The 13,816-nt window shown below is 48.4% G+C and overlaps 1 protein-coding gene across 14 annotated transcripts in view; it reads right to left on the bottom strand.

The window, feature by feature from the left end:
* DYSF (dysferlin) overlaps positions 1-13,816 on the bottom strand; it is a 229,745-nt gene that overhangs the window by 149,142 nt on the left and 66,787 nt on the right. For all 14 annotated transcript variants that reach the window (XM_007453392.1, XM_007453388.1, XM_007453390.1 and 11 more), the window contains 2 exons: positions 9,835-9,961; positions 6,341-6,444 (listed from right to left, as the gene is read on the bottom strand). In XM_007453392.1, coding sequence (XP_007453454.1) covers positions 6,341-6,444; positions 9,835-9,961 — 231 coding nt within the window. The remainder of the gene's footprint in view (positions 1-6,340; positions 6,445-9,834; positions 9,962-13,816) is intronic.

The following is a 13,816-nucleotide window of genomic DNA, read 5'->3' on the forward strand; positions in this document are numbered from 1 at the left end:
CTTCCTGATGGAGTGTATTTATTACACCCTTTCTGGAGGGCTCTTTAGCCACCTGTATCAAATACTTAAAAATAAGCATGCCCTCTGACCCAGTTCTAGAAACTTTCCTATGGAAAACCAATCAGAGTATAGACAGAGTCCTGTACACTGATGTTTGTCACAGAGTTGTTAATAAAAGAGGAAAATTGCAAAAGAAAAAAATTCCAAAAATCAATTAAAATTTATGTGATATCATCTCATGGAATATTATGCAGCCATCAAAAAATTGATTTCAAAGACTATTTAATAACCTAAGGAAATGTTAGGTGATAAAAGCACTTTACCAAACCACACAGATATAGTGGATTCTCATTACTGGTGGTAGTTACACATTCTAACTACACACTGTAAGTCACCAAGAACATGAGCTGATGAACACTGAAGCATTGCTCCTAAGAGAAATACAGGGTTAGGTTCCTGCAAGCCTCTGTCACAACATTTTTTTGTCCACTCACCAATAACCTTCTTTTATGTGTGTTTCTGTTTCAAAACACCGTTTTTTTATTATATATCGTGGATTCACTAACATTGAACTCACAGCCAACAGCACTCTCACTCATGCCTGAATGAAGCTTACCTAATATATAGTTTCTCCATAAGGCACGTCACAGCCTTCTTACACAGAGAAATACTAGACAGCATTTCAGCACAACACTCGGGAGCCACTGTAAACACTGAAATCACCAGCAAAAAGCACAAAAAATGCAAAAAGCATGACACTAAATAGACCAGGAAAAGGACACATTTACACCATGAGAGCTGAAACAAGAAGGGAATCACATTGTTTCAGCTCAGCTGGCAACATGCACCTCAGCTGACAAATTGTTCACAGCTTCGTAAATGATCACCAAAGCACCATAAGGATTAATTTTGGGTTACAAATAAATTTTAGCGAGTAGGCAAATTTGCAAATACAGAATCTGTGAATAATGAAGATCAACTGTATTCTGAATCCAATTTTTTTTTTCCAGTGGGGCAGGGCAGGGCCAGGGTTGGCGGGGCGGGGGGGGGGGGGGGGTGGTTGGCGGGGCGGGGGGTGGGGGGGGATGTGCAACAGAGAAGAGGAGTGAGAGCTACAGGGAGGAAAACATACTAGCAGGAGATATAAACAAATGTTAATAGTGGGCCTCTCCAAGGTGGTGTGCAGAAATGTGCTTAATTTTTTTCATTTTCCTTGCTTTTCTCTGATTTTTTCATCTTTTTATGATTAATAGGTTTTATTCTTGGAAAATAAAAAAGTTGCTTTAGTCTCCCACTCTGCCCTCCAAGTACCTCCCCTGTCCTTGCCCCATACCATGGAGAAGTGTGATATGTGTGTGTGTGAGTGCACACACACACAAAACCTTCTATCTCAGTAGCTTGGCCAAATCAGGTATGGTTCACACCTTAGATAACAGTGCCACCAAGTGTCCATTAGAGGAAATGCAAAGGGAGCCAGGCTTGGGTGAGTAGGAACACAGAGGACAAATCCCCAGGGCTTTTCATTTCAGAAAAGGATGAATGAGAAAAAGTGACACACCAGAGACAGAGAGAGGACAGGCAAGATGACACAGGTGATAAAGGTAGCAGAGAGAGTTGGGGGAAGCCATGATGAGGTGGCTGGGGCAGAGAGCAGGGGACACAAAGACCCAGGGACCACCAGAAGATGGAGCGTCTCAACTGCCTCTTTCATAAGCCTCTTCCTTCTAGAGGGAAAATGGAGGGTGCAGCTTCATTCAGGAGCCCAGCCACCAGTCAGCTTTATATATTCCCTTGCCTGGGCCAGGTCCCCTGCCTCTATCACCTTCCCCAGACATCTGCACCTTCCTAGAAAAATCCCCAGGGCCAGCCAAGGGCATCTCAGAACAGAAGACCTAGAGAGATCAAGGTGCTGGCAGGGACCCACTGGCAGCTAGGAGCCCCACAGCTCTGAGACTCAGCTCCAAGGAAAGTCACTGAATTGGAAGGCAGGTCAGTCTTTGTTCTAGCCATCATCACAGCACCCTACCATGTTGGGAATGTGGAATAGAAACAATCTTGAGACATGACTTTCCCATCTGTCAAGCTGGGAAAATCGATCCCGGTCCTTGGAGTAAGTGTCCAGCAGGACTGTCCAGCCAACCTTCCTGCTTCCTTCCCGCCTTCATTCATCCCATCACGGTCCCTCCTAAGGGCATCAGACTCTGAGCCCAAGCCCAAACAAAAACTGCACTTCGGTAAGACCCACAGTGAGCATTTACACCCCAGTGTGAATGAGTTTAAAATTCGTGTTACCTCTCCCACAGACATTTCCCCTGACACCCTGTCTTAGCCTGGGATGGAGGAACAGCTCAAAGGCGCTCCCACTGGCCAACAGCAGGACGGTTCACACAACCAGCACCATAACTGATCTTAACACACTGAATTAATAAAAAGTATTAGGGGCATATTAATACTCAAAAGGGAAGAGGGGAGGGGAAGCTCTTTTTTACAAAAAACACCAGCTAATAAAGAGAGAAGGAATGATAATGAGGGAATCGCCGCTCTGCACCCCGGGTGAATGACTTGTTCAGGCAAGGAGGTCAATGGCTTCGTGGACCATTAGGTAAGAGGTTGCTGGGAAACAGGACATCAGCACACATCAAGATATCGCCCACAGATAACCTGCAAAGTACAAAGGCGAGCGTGTGCTTTGACAAGGGAGAGATCTGGAAACACCACCTAAACCAAGTAATCAATCATTACCAATGATGGGACAAGGTGACATTTTGCTTCCTGTTGTGATGCAATACGACGTACGAAACATCACCCATGATGCGTTCTTGCCTAAACAGTTCGTTTGAATGCAATCTGGCCTTGAGACCTAACTTCCAGTTTATAGGAAATACAGGGGCCAGAAGAAGAAGTTAAACAACAACAGAAGGAAACAATGGGACAAATCCAGGACATGGACAACTGGCTTGGGCTTTTCAAAAATACAATGTTGTGGGGTGAGAAAAGTGGGAATGATGGAGGTGGGTAAAAGACTGTTACAGAAGAGACTAATGCAGAGCATAAATTCCAATTGGGTCTTAGATCAAAACAAAATTAAACCAGCTCTAAAAGACATTTGGGGGATAATCAGAGAATATTTATATGAGCCAGTATCTGACAAGAGTAGGAAATAATTGTTAATTTCCTAGGTGTGATAATGTTATTGTGGTTACAAAGAATTTTCTTTTTCTCAGGAGGTGCATGCTGAAGCCTTTAAGGGCAAAGTGTGCAACTAGGTTTCAAATGATTGGGGGGGGTGGGGGAGTATCCATAGAGAGAGAGAGAAAGTAAATGCAGCAAAATGTTCATTATTGTTTCATCTAAATGGAGGCCATACCAGGGGGTAAGTGTTCACTGAACCATTCTTTCAACTTTTCTTTATGTTTTTAAATATTAAAATAATAAAGTGTTTCAATAGTGTCTAATATTGATTCACAGTAAAAAATAAACATTTTAGGGCTTCCCTGGTGGCACAGTGGTTGAGAGTCCGCCTGCCGATGCAGGGGACGCGGGTTCGTGCCCCGGTCGGGGAAGATCCCACATGCCGCGGAGCGGCTAGGCCCGTGAGCCATGGCCGCTGGGCCTGCGCGTCCGGAGCCTGTGCTCCGCGGCGGGAGGGGCCGCGGCAGTGAGAGGCCCGCATACCGCAAAAAAAAATAAAAATAAAAAAATAAAGTGTTTCAATAGTGTCTAATATTGATTCACAGTAAAAAATAAAAATTTTAGGGCTTCCCTGGTGGCACAGTGGTTGAGAGTCCGCCTGCCGATGCAGGGGACGCGGGTTCGTGCCCCGGTCCGGGAAGATCCCACATGCCGCGGAGCGGCTAGGCCCGTGAGCCATGGCCGCTGAGCCTGCGTGTCCGGAGCAAAAAAAAAATTTTTTTAACTAGAAAGATAGGCCCCAAACATAAACTTTGTATGATGCCTTATGGATAATGTTACTTTTTTCTGCATTTTTCAAAATTCCATAATAAATATGTGCATCGATAATAAAAGAAGAAGAAAAGAAAGATAAAACGGGGTGGGGGGGGGGGAAGAGTGTGGACTTCAGGTAGCAGGCAGAGGAAACAAGCTATCCAAGGCCTTCCTCCCGTCTGTGAAATCACACGTGGGCCTCAGCGATCCGGCCCCTGACCTCTGGGGTCCCTTTATTGGTGGGATGGGCGGGCAGACCCTACATCTTTCCAAAAGGAATCTAAGAAGAGATTAAGTGAAAAAGAACACTGCAAAGTGCTGTGTGAATGCGAGCCCACACCACCTCCATCATCACCCTAGGCTTTTAGCGTTTGTTGTTAAGCTTGTAAACGCCTCCCCAATTGTCCTATAACACCTGCGTGTCTCCCCCTTCCGGCCTCTGCCTCGGGAGCAAAGCAGAGCCGGCTGCACCCGCCCTCCACTCGGCTCTCCGGTTCAAAGCCCTTCTCCTCCTCCCGTTTCCAATTTTCCTGTTAACACCCAAGTCATCCAACTCAACTCGCCGGAGCCTGGCGCTGCGGCCGGCCGGTGGACCTCTGGGCCAGGCCGGCGGGGCCCCGGAGGGCGCTACCCCACCCTGCCAGCTCCCTGAGGTTGGCACGAAGCTCAGAGGCGCCTCGTTAGGGTTCCGGGAGCCGGGGTGGAGGCTGCGCCTTCCAGATACGTCATTCTCCCCTATTTCCAGTATTTCCACCAGTCTCTGCTCTGAGGTTACAGAAGAAACGAAATCGGGCTGTTTCCCCGAAAGTCAGAGGAACATATGCTAACAAACACCGGAATGCAACGGAAAACGGGCTAAAAAAGGGCCGCGCAATCGGCCGCGCGGAGCCCCGAGGGCCAAACTAGCACATCAGGCCTGTGTGGGTGACGGAAGCTAAACCTTGAACGATGCAACAGACTTGGGGCGGGGGGAAGGGCCAGGAAGGACCCCGGAGTGCACAGGCCTGGGCAAAAGCTAGAGGCGTGACTGCAGGGCAGACGAGAGGACGCACGGGCAACGTGCAGGCTGTGCGGTTTGTACCCGCACGCCCCACCCCCACCCCCACCCCCGAACGAGGCAGTGGGGCTGAAACCCGCTCAATTCGGCGCCGCTACAAGCGGGCTGCAGAGCGCGTCCACCCAGGAAGGGGGGAGATGTTCCGCATTCTCGCAAAGACTGTACAAGTTAATATTGGCCATGGAGATGAGGCGAGAAAGTTCGGCTGGGTGAGACCTGGTCAACCAGGTTATGCGGTTTGAACTTCCTTTTACAGACAGGACTGTGTTTTACACTAAATATGCTGGTGGATTTCTATGGGGAGAACCCGGACAAGAGAATGGACCCAAGGCTGTTGTGTTGCCCTGGGGAGAGATGACAGTGACTCGGGGCATAGAGACAGGAAAGGACCTCGGGATTTTTGAAGGCAAGAGCTAGGGGTGGCATGTTTGATGTAGGGAGGTCAAAAAAAGTGGGACGAATCAAGGTAGGCCCACATATTCTGCCTTTGATGGTGGTACCTGATTAGGATGGCAGCTTCTGGAAGTGGGGCGGTTTGGGGCAGCAGATGACTCCTTTAAAGGGCTGGAGGGGCAGAATATAGAGACTTGAAGAGGCATGGGGAGGTCTGTGTCTGAAGAGACAGGTCAGAGTTAAATAGAGCTGTGGATTCCTCTGTGGAGAGGTGATGGCTGAACCCTGGGAGTGGCTGAGGCTTCGAGGGAGAGCCTGGAAAGTGGGCAAAGCCATCCCTAAGGTGGGATAGAGGGAGGGGCCCGGGCAGAAATCAAGAGGGACTGGAGCAACAGCCCTGCCTCTGGGCAGGAAGGAAGGGAGGTACATGATCCCTAGGGCCCCCACCAGTGTGGCCGAAAGGAGTCTGCCCAACTCCTGCACAAACCCGTGTCCCCTGCATCGGCAGGCGGACTCTCAACCACTGCGCCACCAGGGAAGACCCTGCCACAACTTTTTAAAACTAATCATGTTTTCACTGCATTGTTTTCAAGTTTCCCTATCATTGTGCCTTCACATCTGGTTTCCTGACTATTACTTAATTTTCCCCCAAATGTTCCTCTCTCTATCCACTGTCCATATGTCCTCTCTGTGTCCATCCACACCTATGTGTCTGTCTCACACACCTGAGCAGGCCTGTCCTCGCGCGTGTGCATGGCAGCCCCAGAGAGCTGGGCCTGCGTGTCTCACCCCATGTCCCACAATCAGCCCCCCATCCCCGATGTGCACATGCCTCTGATGGGAGGCGCTGTGTGTGCCTCACTCTGTCCTGCACATCCAGTGCCCATGCACAGGGACACCCAGTCGTCACCCTCCCACAAATCCTCTTGTTTAGTTGCCCCTTACCATTTTCCCCGCAAAGCTGACGTCCACGAAGGGATCCACCAAGTTCTTCTTGTTACTCTCAAAGCCAAAGATCTGCTTCACGTTGTCCATTACGGCATCGTCCACTGAGGAGAAAGACATGCTGATCACTGCCCACCTGTTCTCCCATCTTCAAAACCCCCACTTCCCACCTGTCTCCCCGCAGTCCTGGGACTCTCTAAGAGAGACGCCATGGACCCCTCAGCCCAGGGCTCCTGGGAGGAAGGACCATCTCAGAAGAGCAGCTCCTGAGGGCACTGAGCTGCTTCCCTGCCCAGCTCCAAACAGCTGGTTCACTGTCCCCCGCCCCGTTCTCAAAGGCTTTCAGAACAGGTCCGATTGATTGACTGATTAGAAATCTACATCGCTAAGAGCAGTAAATAATCCAGAAAAAAGACTGGAAGTTGGGGACTTCCCTGGTGGCACAGTGGTTAAGAATTCACCTGCCAATGCAGGGGACACGGGTTCGATCCCTGGTCCAGGAAGATCCCACATGCCACGGAGCAGCTAAGCCCGTGCACCACAGCTACTGAGCCTGTGCTCTAGAGCCCATGAGCCACAACTACTGAGCCTGTGTGCCTCAGCTACTGAAGCCTGTGCACCCAGAGCCCATGCTCCACAACAAGAGAAGCCACAGCAATAAGCCCGCACACCACAACGAAGAGTAGCCCCCACTCGCCACAACTAGAGAAAAGCCCACATGGAGAAACAAAGATCCAATGCAGCCATAAATAAATAAAATAAAATAAATAAATAAACTTTTTTTAAAAACTAAAATGAGGTATCACCTCACACCAGTCAGCATGGCCATCATCAAAAAAATCTACAAACAATAAATGCTGGAGAGGGTGTGGAGAAAAGGGAACCCCCTTGCACTGTTGGTGGGAATGTAAATTGATACAGCCACCATGGAGAACAGTATGGAGGTTCCTTAAAAAACTAAAAATAGAACTACCATGCTATAGTGGGAATAGCAATCCCACTACTGGGCATATACCCTGAGAAAACCATAATTCAAAAAGAATTAGAGCACAATGTTCATTGAAGCTCTACTTACAATAGCCAGGACATGGAAGCAATGTTAAGTGTCGTCCATCAACAGATGAATGGATAAAGAAGATGTGGCACATATATACAATGGAATATTACCCAGCCAGAGAAAGAAACGAAATTGAGTTATTTTTAGTGAGGTGGATGGACCTAGAGACTTTCATACAGAGTGAAGGCAGAAAGAGAAACAAATGCTGTATGCTCACACATATATATGGAATCTAAAAAAAAAAAACATGGTTCTGACGAACCTAGGGGCAGGACAGGACTGAAGACACAGAGAATGGACTTGAGGACATGGGGAAAGGGAAGGGTAGGCTGGGACGAAATGAGAGAGTGGCATGGACATGTATACACTACCAAATGTAAAATAGATGGCTAGTGGGAAGCAGCCGCATAGCACAGGGAGATCAGCTGGGTGCTTTGTGACCACCTAGAGGGGTGGGATAGGGAGGGTGGGAGGGAGACACAAGAGGGAGGAGATATGGGGATATATGTATATGTATAGCTGATTCACTTTGTTATACAGCAGAAACTAAGATGCCATTGTAAAGCAATTATACTCCAATAAAGATGTTAAAAAAAAAAAAAGAAAAAGAGTAGCCCCCGCTCATCACAACTGGAGAAAGCCTACTCGCAGCAACGAAGACCCAATGCAGCCAAAAATAAATTAATTTAAAAAAAAAAAGACTGGAAGTTGTTATAATAATATCCCATTACTGGAGCCTGTTTGACATTTTCCTTTATATACATTAGCACAGTGATTTTCCCGAGGGTAACCAATAAGTCAATTCTGTTTAAAAATATATATATATTTAATCTATGCTGCTTCAAACCAATATTTAACTGAATTAGCCATATTTTTACATACGTATTTACAGAGGATAGATGTGTGTGTGTATGTATGTATGTATATATATGTTATGTATAAATGTACATATGTATATGAATGAGAAAATGAGAGGAGGGGACAGTTAACAATTGTATAGTAGCCAATGTCTACATGAATACAACAGATAACAATTAGCAAATATTTACGTTCTATTTACCCATCTATTTTTCTTTTATTTATATTTAAACAACATTTCAGAGAATTCAACATAATCCCCTTTACCTTGAGCAAAGCAAACATTTCTATTTCCCCAGCCCCCTTTGGAAGCTCACCAGCCTCACTTCTGCATAGTTTCAACCAACAGATGCAGAATGTTCTAAGCCTGTATTTTAATGCTCATTACTTATTTAAAGGCTTTCCCCATGATTTTGGTTCAATTAAACTTGTGCAGAAGGAACCCATTTATTGGTGTCATTAGTCAAAGCAGAAACCCTCAAGCAATTAGCTTCATGGAAAACTCGTAAACAGGGACCCAAGTAGTCCCCGACTACTTGTTCTTGTGAACTCTGCTATGGACAGCGCCTGGCTTAATTCTGCTAATGCATGCTCCAAACTAGTGGCTTATAGCCCGCAGCAAGAGAACTACCAGGGAGCATTTTTAAACTACCAGTGTGTAAGCCCCACCCCAAACCAAGTCAATCTGAAACCCTGGAGGAAGGGCCCAGGCATCTGCACTTCCTTAAAGCTTCCAGGATGATTTAACTGCAGCCTGGGTTGACACCCACAGCTTTAGAATATTCAGCATAATTCCCCCACATTTATTGAGCACACAGGGTAGGGCTAGTACAGGGTTAGTCACTGTGACAAATCAGGCAGTGGCCACAATGGCCTTCTTGGGATGATGAGGACATAGCCACAGCTAGGGTGACCCACTGTCCCAGTTTACCAGGGAATGAGGACTTTCTGGGATGTGGGACTTTTGGTGCTAAAACCAAGACAGTCCCAGGCAAACTAGACACCCATGTGTCTCCACTCAGTGGAAACACTGAGCCCCTCTAACATTTCAGCAACTGCTTCCCCAGCCCAGGGTCTGCCAATTTTCAGGCTGGGGCTTCCTAGAGGAGAGAAAGAAAATCAGTGGGATGCAGCCGTGAGCGCAGAACAGGGAGTTGAAATGGTGCTGACTCCCCAGTGAGAGACAAGAAAATGGGTGCATGGAGTGGCCAAAGAGCCAGACAAGGCCTAGCGGATGCTGAAACGGAGCCCAGGGGCAGCTAGTACTCTCAAGATTTCTTGCATGTCTGTGACTCTACCAGCATCAGTATTACTTCTCATTAATTCTGACTGTTTTTCTGTAAAGAACAGTAAAAAGCCTTGGGAAACCTAGAGAGGGTGTGAGGCTTCGCCAGATGGCAGAGCAGAGGGAGAACTGGGCTGACACGGATCTAGTAGACCCTCGGGGTGAGGAAGGCAGGCCAAGGGGAGGCAGAGAGGGAGCAGGGGACCAGCCCCTCCATCTCCTTCCCCCAGGGAGCTGAGGCAGCCCAACCCAGTGTCCCCCCTCACAGTCACCCAGCGAGGGCACCAGACTCACTCTGCGGTAAATCCTCGGCCCTGAAGACCTTCAGGCAGAAGTGTGCTCCCCGGAGAGCCACGCCGGTCGGCCTGAGCAGGTTGCCTTCAATATCCTCCTTGTCTTCAGAGGGGTCTTTTCTCTCCAGCTACAACACAATCAAATATGATTCCTTAATATGCCTTCGAGCACACTGTTTTCCCTTCGTTTTCTGAGAGCTCAACCAACACACTTAAATGGTGCATCTCGGGACTTCCCTAGTGGCGCAGCGGATAAGACCCTGCTGCGCTCCCAATGCAGGGGGCCTGGGTTTGATCCCTGGTCAGAGAACTAGATCCCACACGCATGCTGCAACTAAGAGTTCACATGCTGCAACTAAGGAGCTGGCGAGCCGCAACTAAGGAGACCAACTGTCGCAACTAGGGAGCCCACGTGCCGCAACTAAGGAGCCCGCCTGCTGCAACTAAGACCTGGTTGCAACTAAATAAATAAATTTTTTTTTTTAAAAAATCATTCCTCAATCCAAAATTGCACCATTCAGGTCATGTTTATGAATAAATAAATGGTGCATCTTGAAGAAAGGCAGATCTCGCCCTGCCACTTCCTAGCCTGTGATCTCTGACAGGTTCCTTACCCTGAGACTCTGCTTCCTCATCTGGACAGTGGAGACAATGACACTGACCTCCCGGGCTGTGGGAGGATCAACTTCAATAACGCGTAAGTGCACGTGGCACACTGGCAGGCACTCAAGAACTGCAGTCTCCTTCCCATTCCACCCATCAGAAAACAGCACAGAGGTGACAGAGGTCTAGGCCAGCCACTGTCTTCAATAACGTCTGTTCATTCACCCGACAAGTATCTATTGAGTGACTATTAAGTGTCAGCATCACGCTGAGGGGCGAGGGCTGCCGCAGTGAACAAGGTGGACAGAGGTCCTGCCCCCGTGGTGCTCACCTTTCACAGGGAAAGCAGACCTTTAAGCAAATGAATGTAATAGCATGTGCTGAGTATTATGATTAGAACAGTAATAATAAAAATAATATTTACTGATTGTATACACTCTCTCATTTAATCCTGACAGCAACCCCCATGAGCAGTGGGTCTCAAATGTGGCTATACATTAGAAACTGGAGAATCAGTGACTTCTAGACCACTGCTATACCTTCCAACTAAAATGCAGATTCTGGTTCAACAGGTCTGGGGTGGAGCCCAAGACTCTGTATTTTAAAAAATGCCCAGACGATGCCAATGCTGTGGGGTGCAAGGCCCTAGGATACCCCACTTTACAGATAAGCTAGATGAGGGTTAACATAGGCCGGATGCAGAACCAGTGGGTTTAGAAAGAACAGAGCAAGGGGGCTTGTAACTATATTGAGGGGAGGGCGGGAATAGTGTTGGTGATGTGCCAGCTTGGAGACCTGGATGATGGGATCCAGGCAGGGGCAGCAACTCATGCAGAGCGAGGGCTAACTTGGCAGTTTGAGGAACAAAAGAGCCACGTGCTGCACTTGGGCAGGAGGGTGGCAGAAGGATAGGAGAGAGGTGGCATCAGGCCATGCCCAGCAGCTCACTCCTTGGAAAGCTGCCTGGACCATCCTCACTCAGTCCACAGGTGGAAACCTGCTTCAGAATCTTTGCAGCAAAATTCTCCATCCCAGAATGCCTCATGTCACACGAGTGTTTGTGTGAAGGAATTAGTTCTGCACTGATTTTCCTCAGCTCACATCTGAAGAAAATGATCATCTCCTCTGCTTTCAGTCATCAGCCTTAACACTGCTCATTCCCTTAGACAACAAGCACTGATTGAGCACCTACTGCGCACAAGACCTGTACTAGGCAAGAGGGGAGATAAAACAGTTCATATCTATTATACTGTCGCTGACCTAAAGAAACTGAGTCTCAGTGACAAAGATGGACACATTAACTGAACTAACAAAACACGGGATGGTGACCGAAAGGAAAGACCAATCAGTTTCCCTGGAAAACAAGGCAGGCTTCATGGAGGAAGCAGCATCTGAATTGGGTCTTGAAGAACAAAGTGGTTTTTGGTAGGCAGAGAAGGCATCCCATCAGGTGAAAAGGCAGGGAGAAGGGTGGAAGTACTTTCTGGAAAGGGTCACATTGTCTGGTGTGGCCACAGTACGGAGTCCACGGAAGTACGTCCCGGCAAGTGGCACTGCAAAATCAGCCTGAGGCCAAATGTTCATGGCCTTGAATGTCATGCTACGGATTCTGGACTTCATCCTGAAAGTAACTGGGAAGCAGGGTGGGTCTCCGGCAGTTTTTTAAGAGGAGATTCACATGATTGTATCTGAGTTTAAAGAAGATGGTTTTGGTGGTAATGTGGGGTTAATTGGAGTTACAGCAGCTGAACCTACATCTTCATTCACATAGAGGCCCAGGTAAGATATGACGGGAGCCTGACCTTGAACTCTGGTCTTGGGATGAGAGAGAGGAGAGGCATGCACTGAGGTTGTCATGCCAACGAGACTGGCCAACTGTGTGTGTGTGGACTGACAGATGTGGGACTGAAGGATGAGGAAAGACGCTCTGGCCTGGGGAACTAAGTGGATGATGAGTGCCATTTCCCAAGATGTCACCTAACACAGGATGGGAATCAGGTATGAGGAGTGGGCAGCGAATGATACTGGGTTTCTATATGTGAAGTTAAAGGGGCCTAAGGGACATGTTCATGTGCTTTGGTACAGGCAACTGAAACTGAGTGTCTGGAGCTCTGAAGGTGCAGGCTGGAGATAAGCGATTTAGGAGCCTCAGGTAGACGGAGACAGGCTCCTCCACAGACAGATAGATGCACTGCAAAATCAGACTGAGGCAGGCCAGATGTTCATGGACCTTGAATGTCATGTCAAAGGCACAGCAAAGATGCAGGCAGCAGAATTTTATCAAGCCACTGAATTTGAAGGATCCATTCCAAAAAAAAAAAAAAGGAAAAGAATGAGGGGAGTCATGGATGCCGAGGGAGAAGAGAGTTTCAAATAAGACGTGGGCTCCAGAATCAAACGCTGTGGAGCAACAGAGCGGACTAATGAGAGAAGAGCTCCTGGGACTTTGCGATGGATGCCCCTTAGGCCAGTGGTTCAGGGAAGGAGGCAGTGGGAAGCACGCTGAAGGGGTGAAGGAGTGAGGCAGCTGGCAAAGGGCTGGAGAGAAGGGACACAGGGTACTCTCAAGAACTTGGTGTGACCTTGGTGATGGCTGAAAGGAAGATGAAAGCAACTTGGAGGGGAGGGGTGGGAGAAACGGTGAAGGCAAGGGTGTTTTGAGATTGGGAAATCTGGAGTCTGGCACAGACCAGAGGGCAGGAGCCAGAGAAGAGACAGGAAGAACAAGACAGGGGGGTGGTATGGAGGACATGAGCACATGCAAAGGAGACGGGGAGTGGGGAAGGGAGGGAGGAGGAAGGAAGATGTGGGGGTGCGCTGATGACCCAGGGAGCTTCAAGCACTCACATCACTCCCACTGTGCAGCTCTGTCTCTCTACGGGGGACCGAGGCTGGAGCTTAAGACCAGGAAGTTGTTTTGTTTTGTTTTTTTTAAGTTTTTTTGGCTGTGCCACGTGGCTTGCAGGATCTTAGTTTCCCTGACCAGGGATCGAACCCGTGCCCTCGGCAGTGAAAGCGCAGAGTCCCAACCACTGGACCGCCAGGGAATTCCTGACCAGAAATTTTGGAAACAGCCACTGTGGAGGATGGGATAAGGAGTAAACCTCGCCCAAGTAAAGGAAGACATTGACAGCAACTCCAGGTGACTTTTGCCCCCAAAGCTGACCAAGGAGTGGTGCGGACAGCATGTCGTGGGGAGGGTGGGGGACACGAGGTGTGGCAGCAGAGCCCAGAAGCTAGTGAGCACGGAGTGAGAGTGAGGATCGGGGATGGGGGCCAGGCTTCAGGAGGGAGTTGATGGGCTGGGAAACTGAGAGGGGTCAGGGCTGTAACCTCAGTGAGGAAGAACTGCCATTCACTGAGGGCGAGGGAGGGAAAGA

This window comes from Lipotes vexillifer, unplaced genomic scaffold (genome assembly GCF_000442215.2).
Source record: "Lipotes vexillifer unplaced genomic scaffold, Lipotes_vexillifer_v1.1 scaffold253, whole genome shotgun sequence".
Taxonomy (NCBI): domain Eukaryota; kingdom Metazoa; phylum Chordata; class Mammalia; order Artiodactyla; family Lipotidae; genus Lipotes; species Lipotes vexillifer.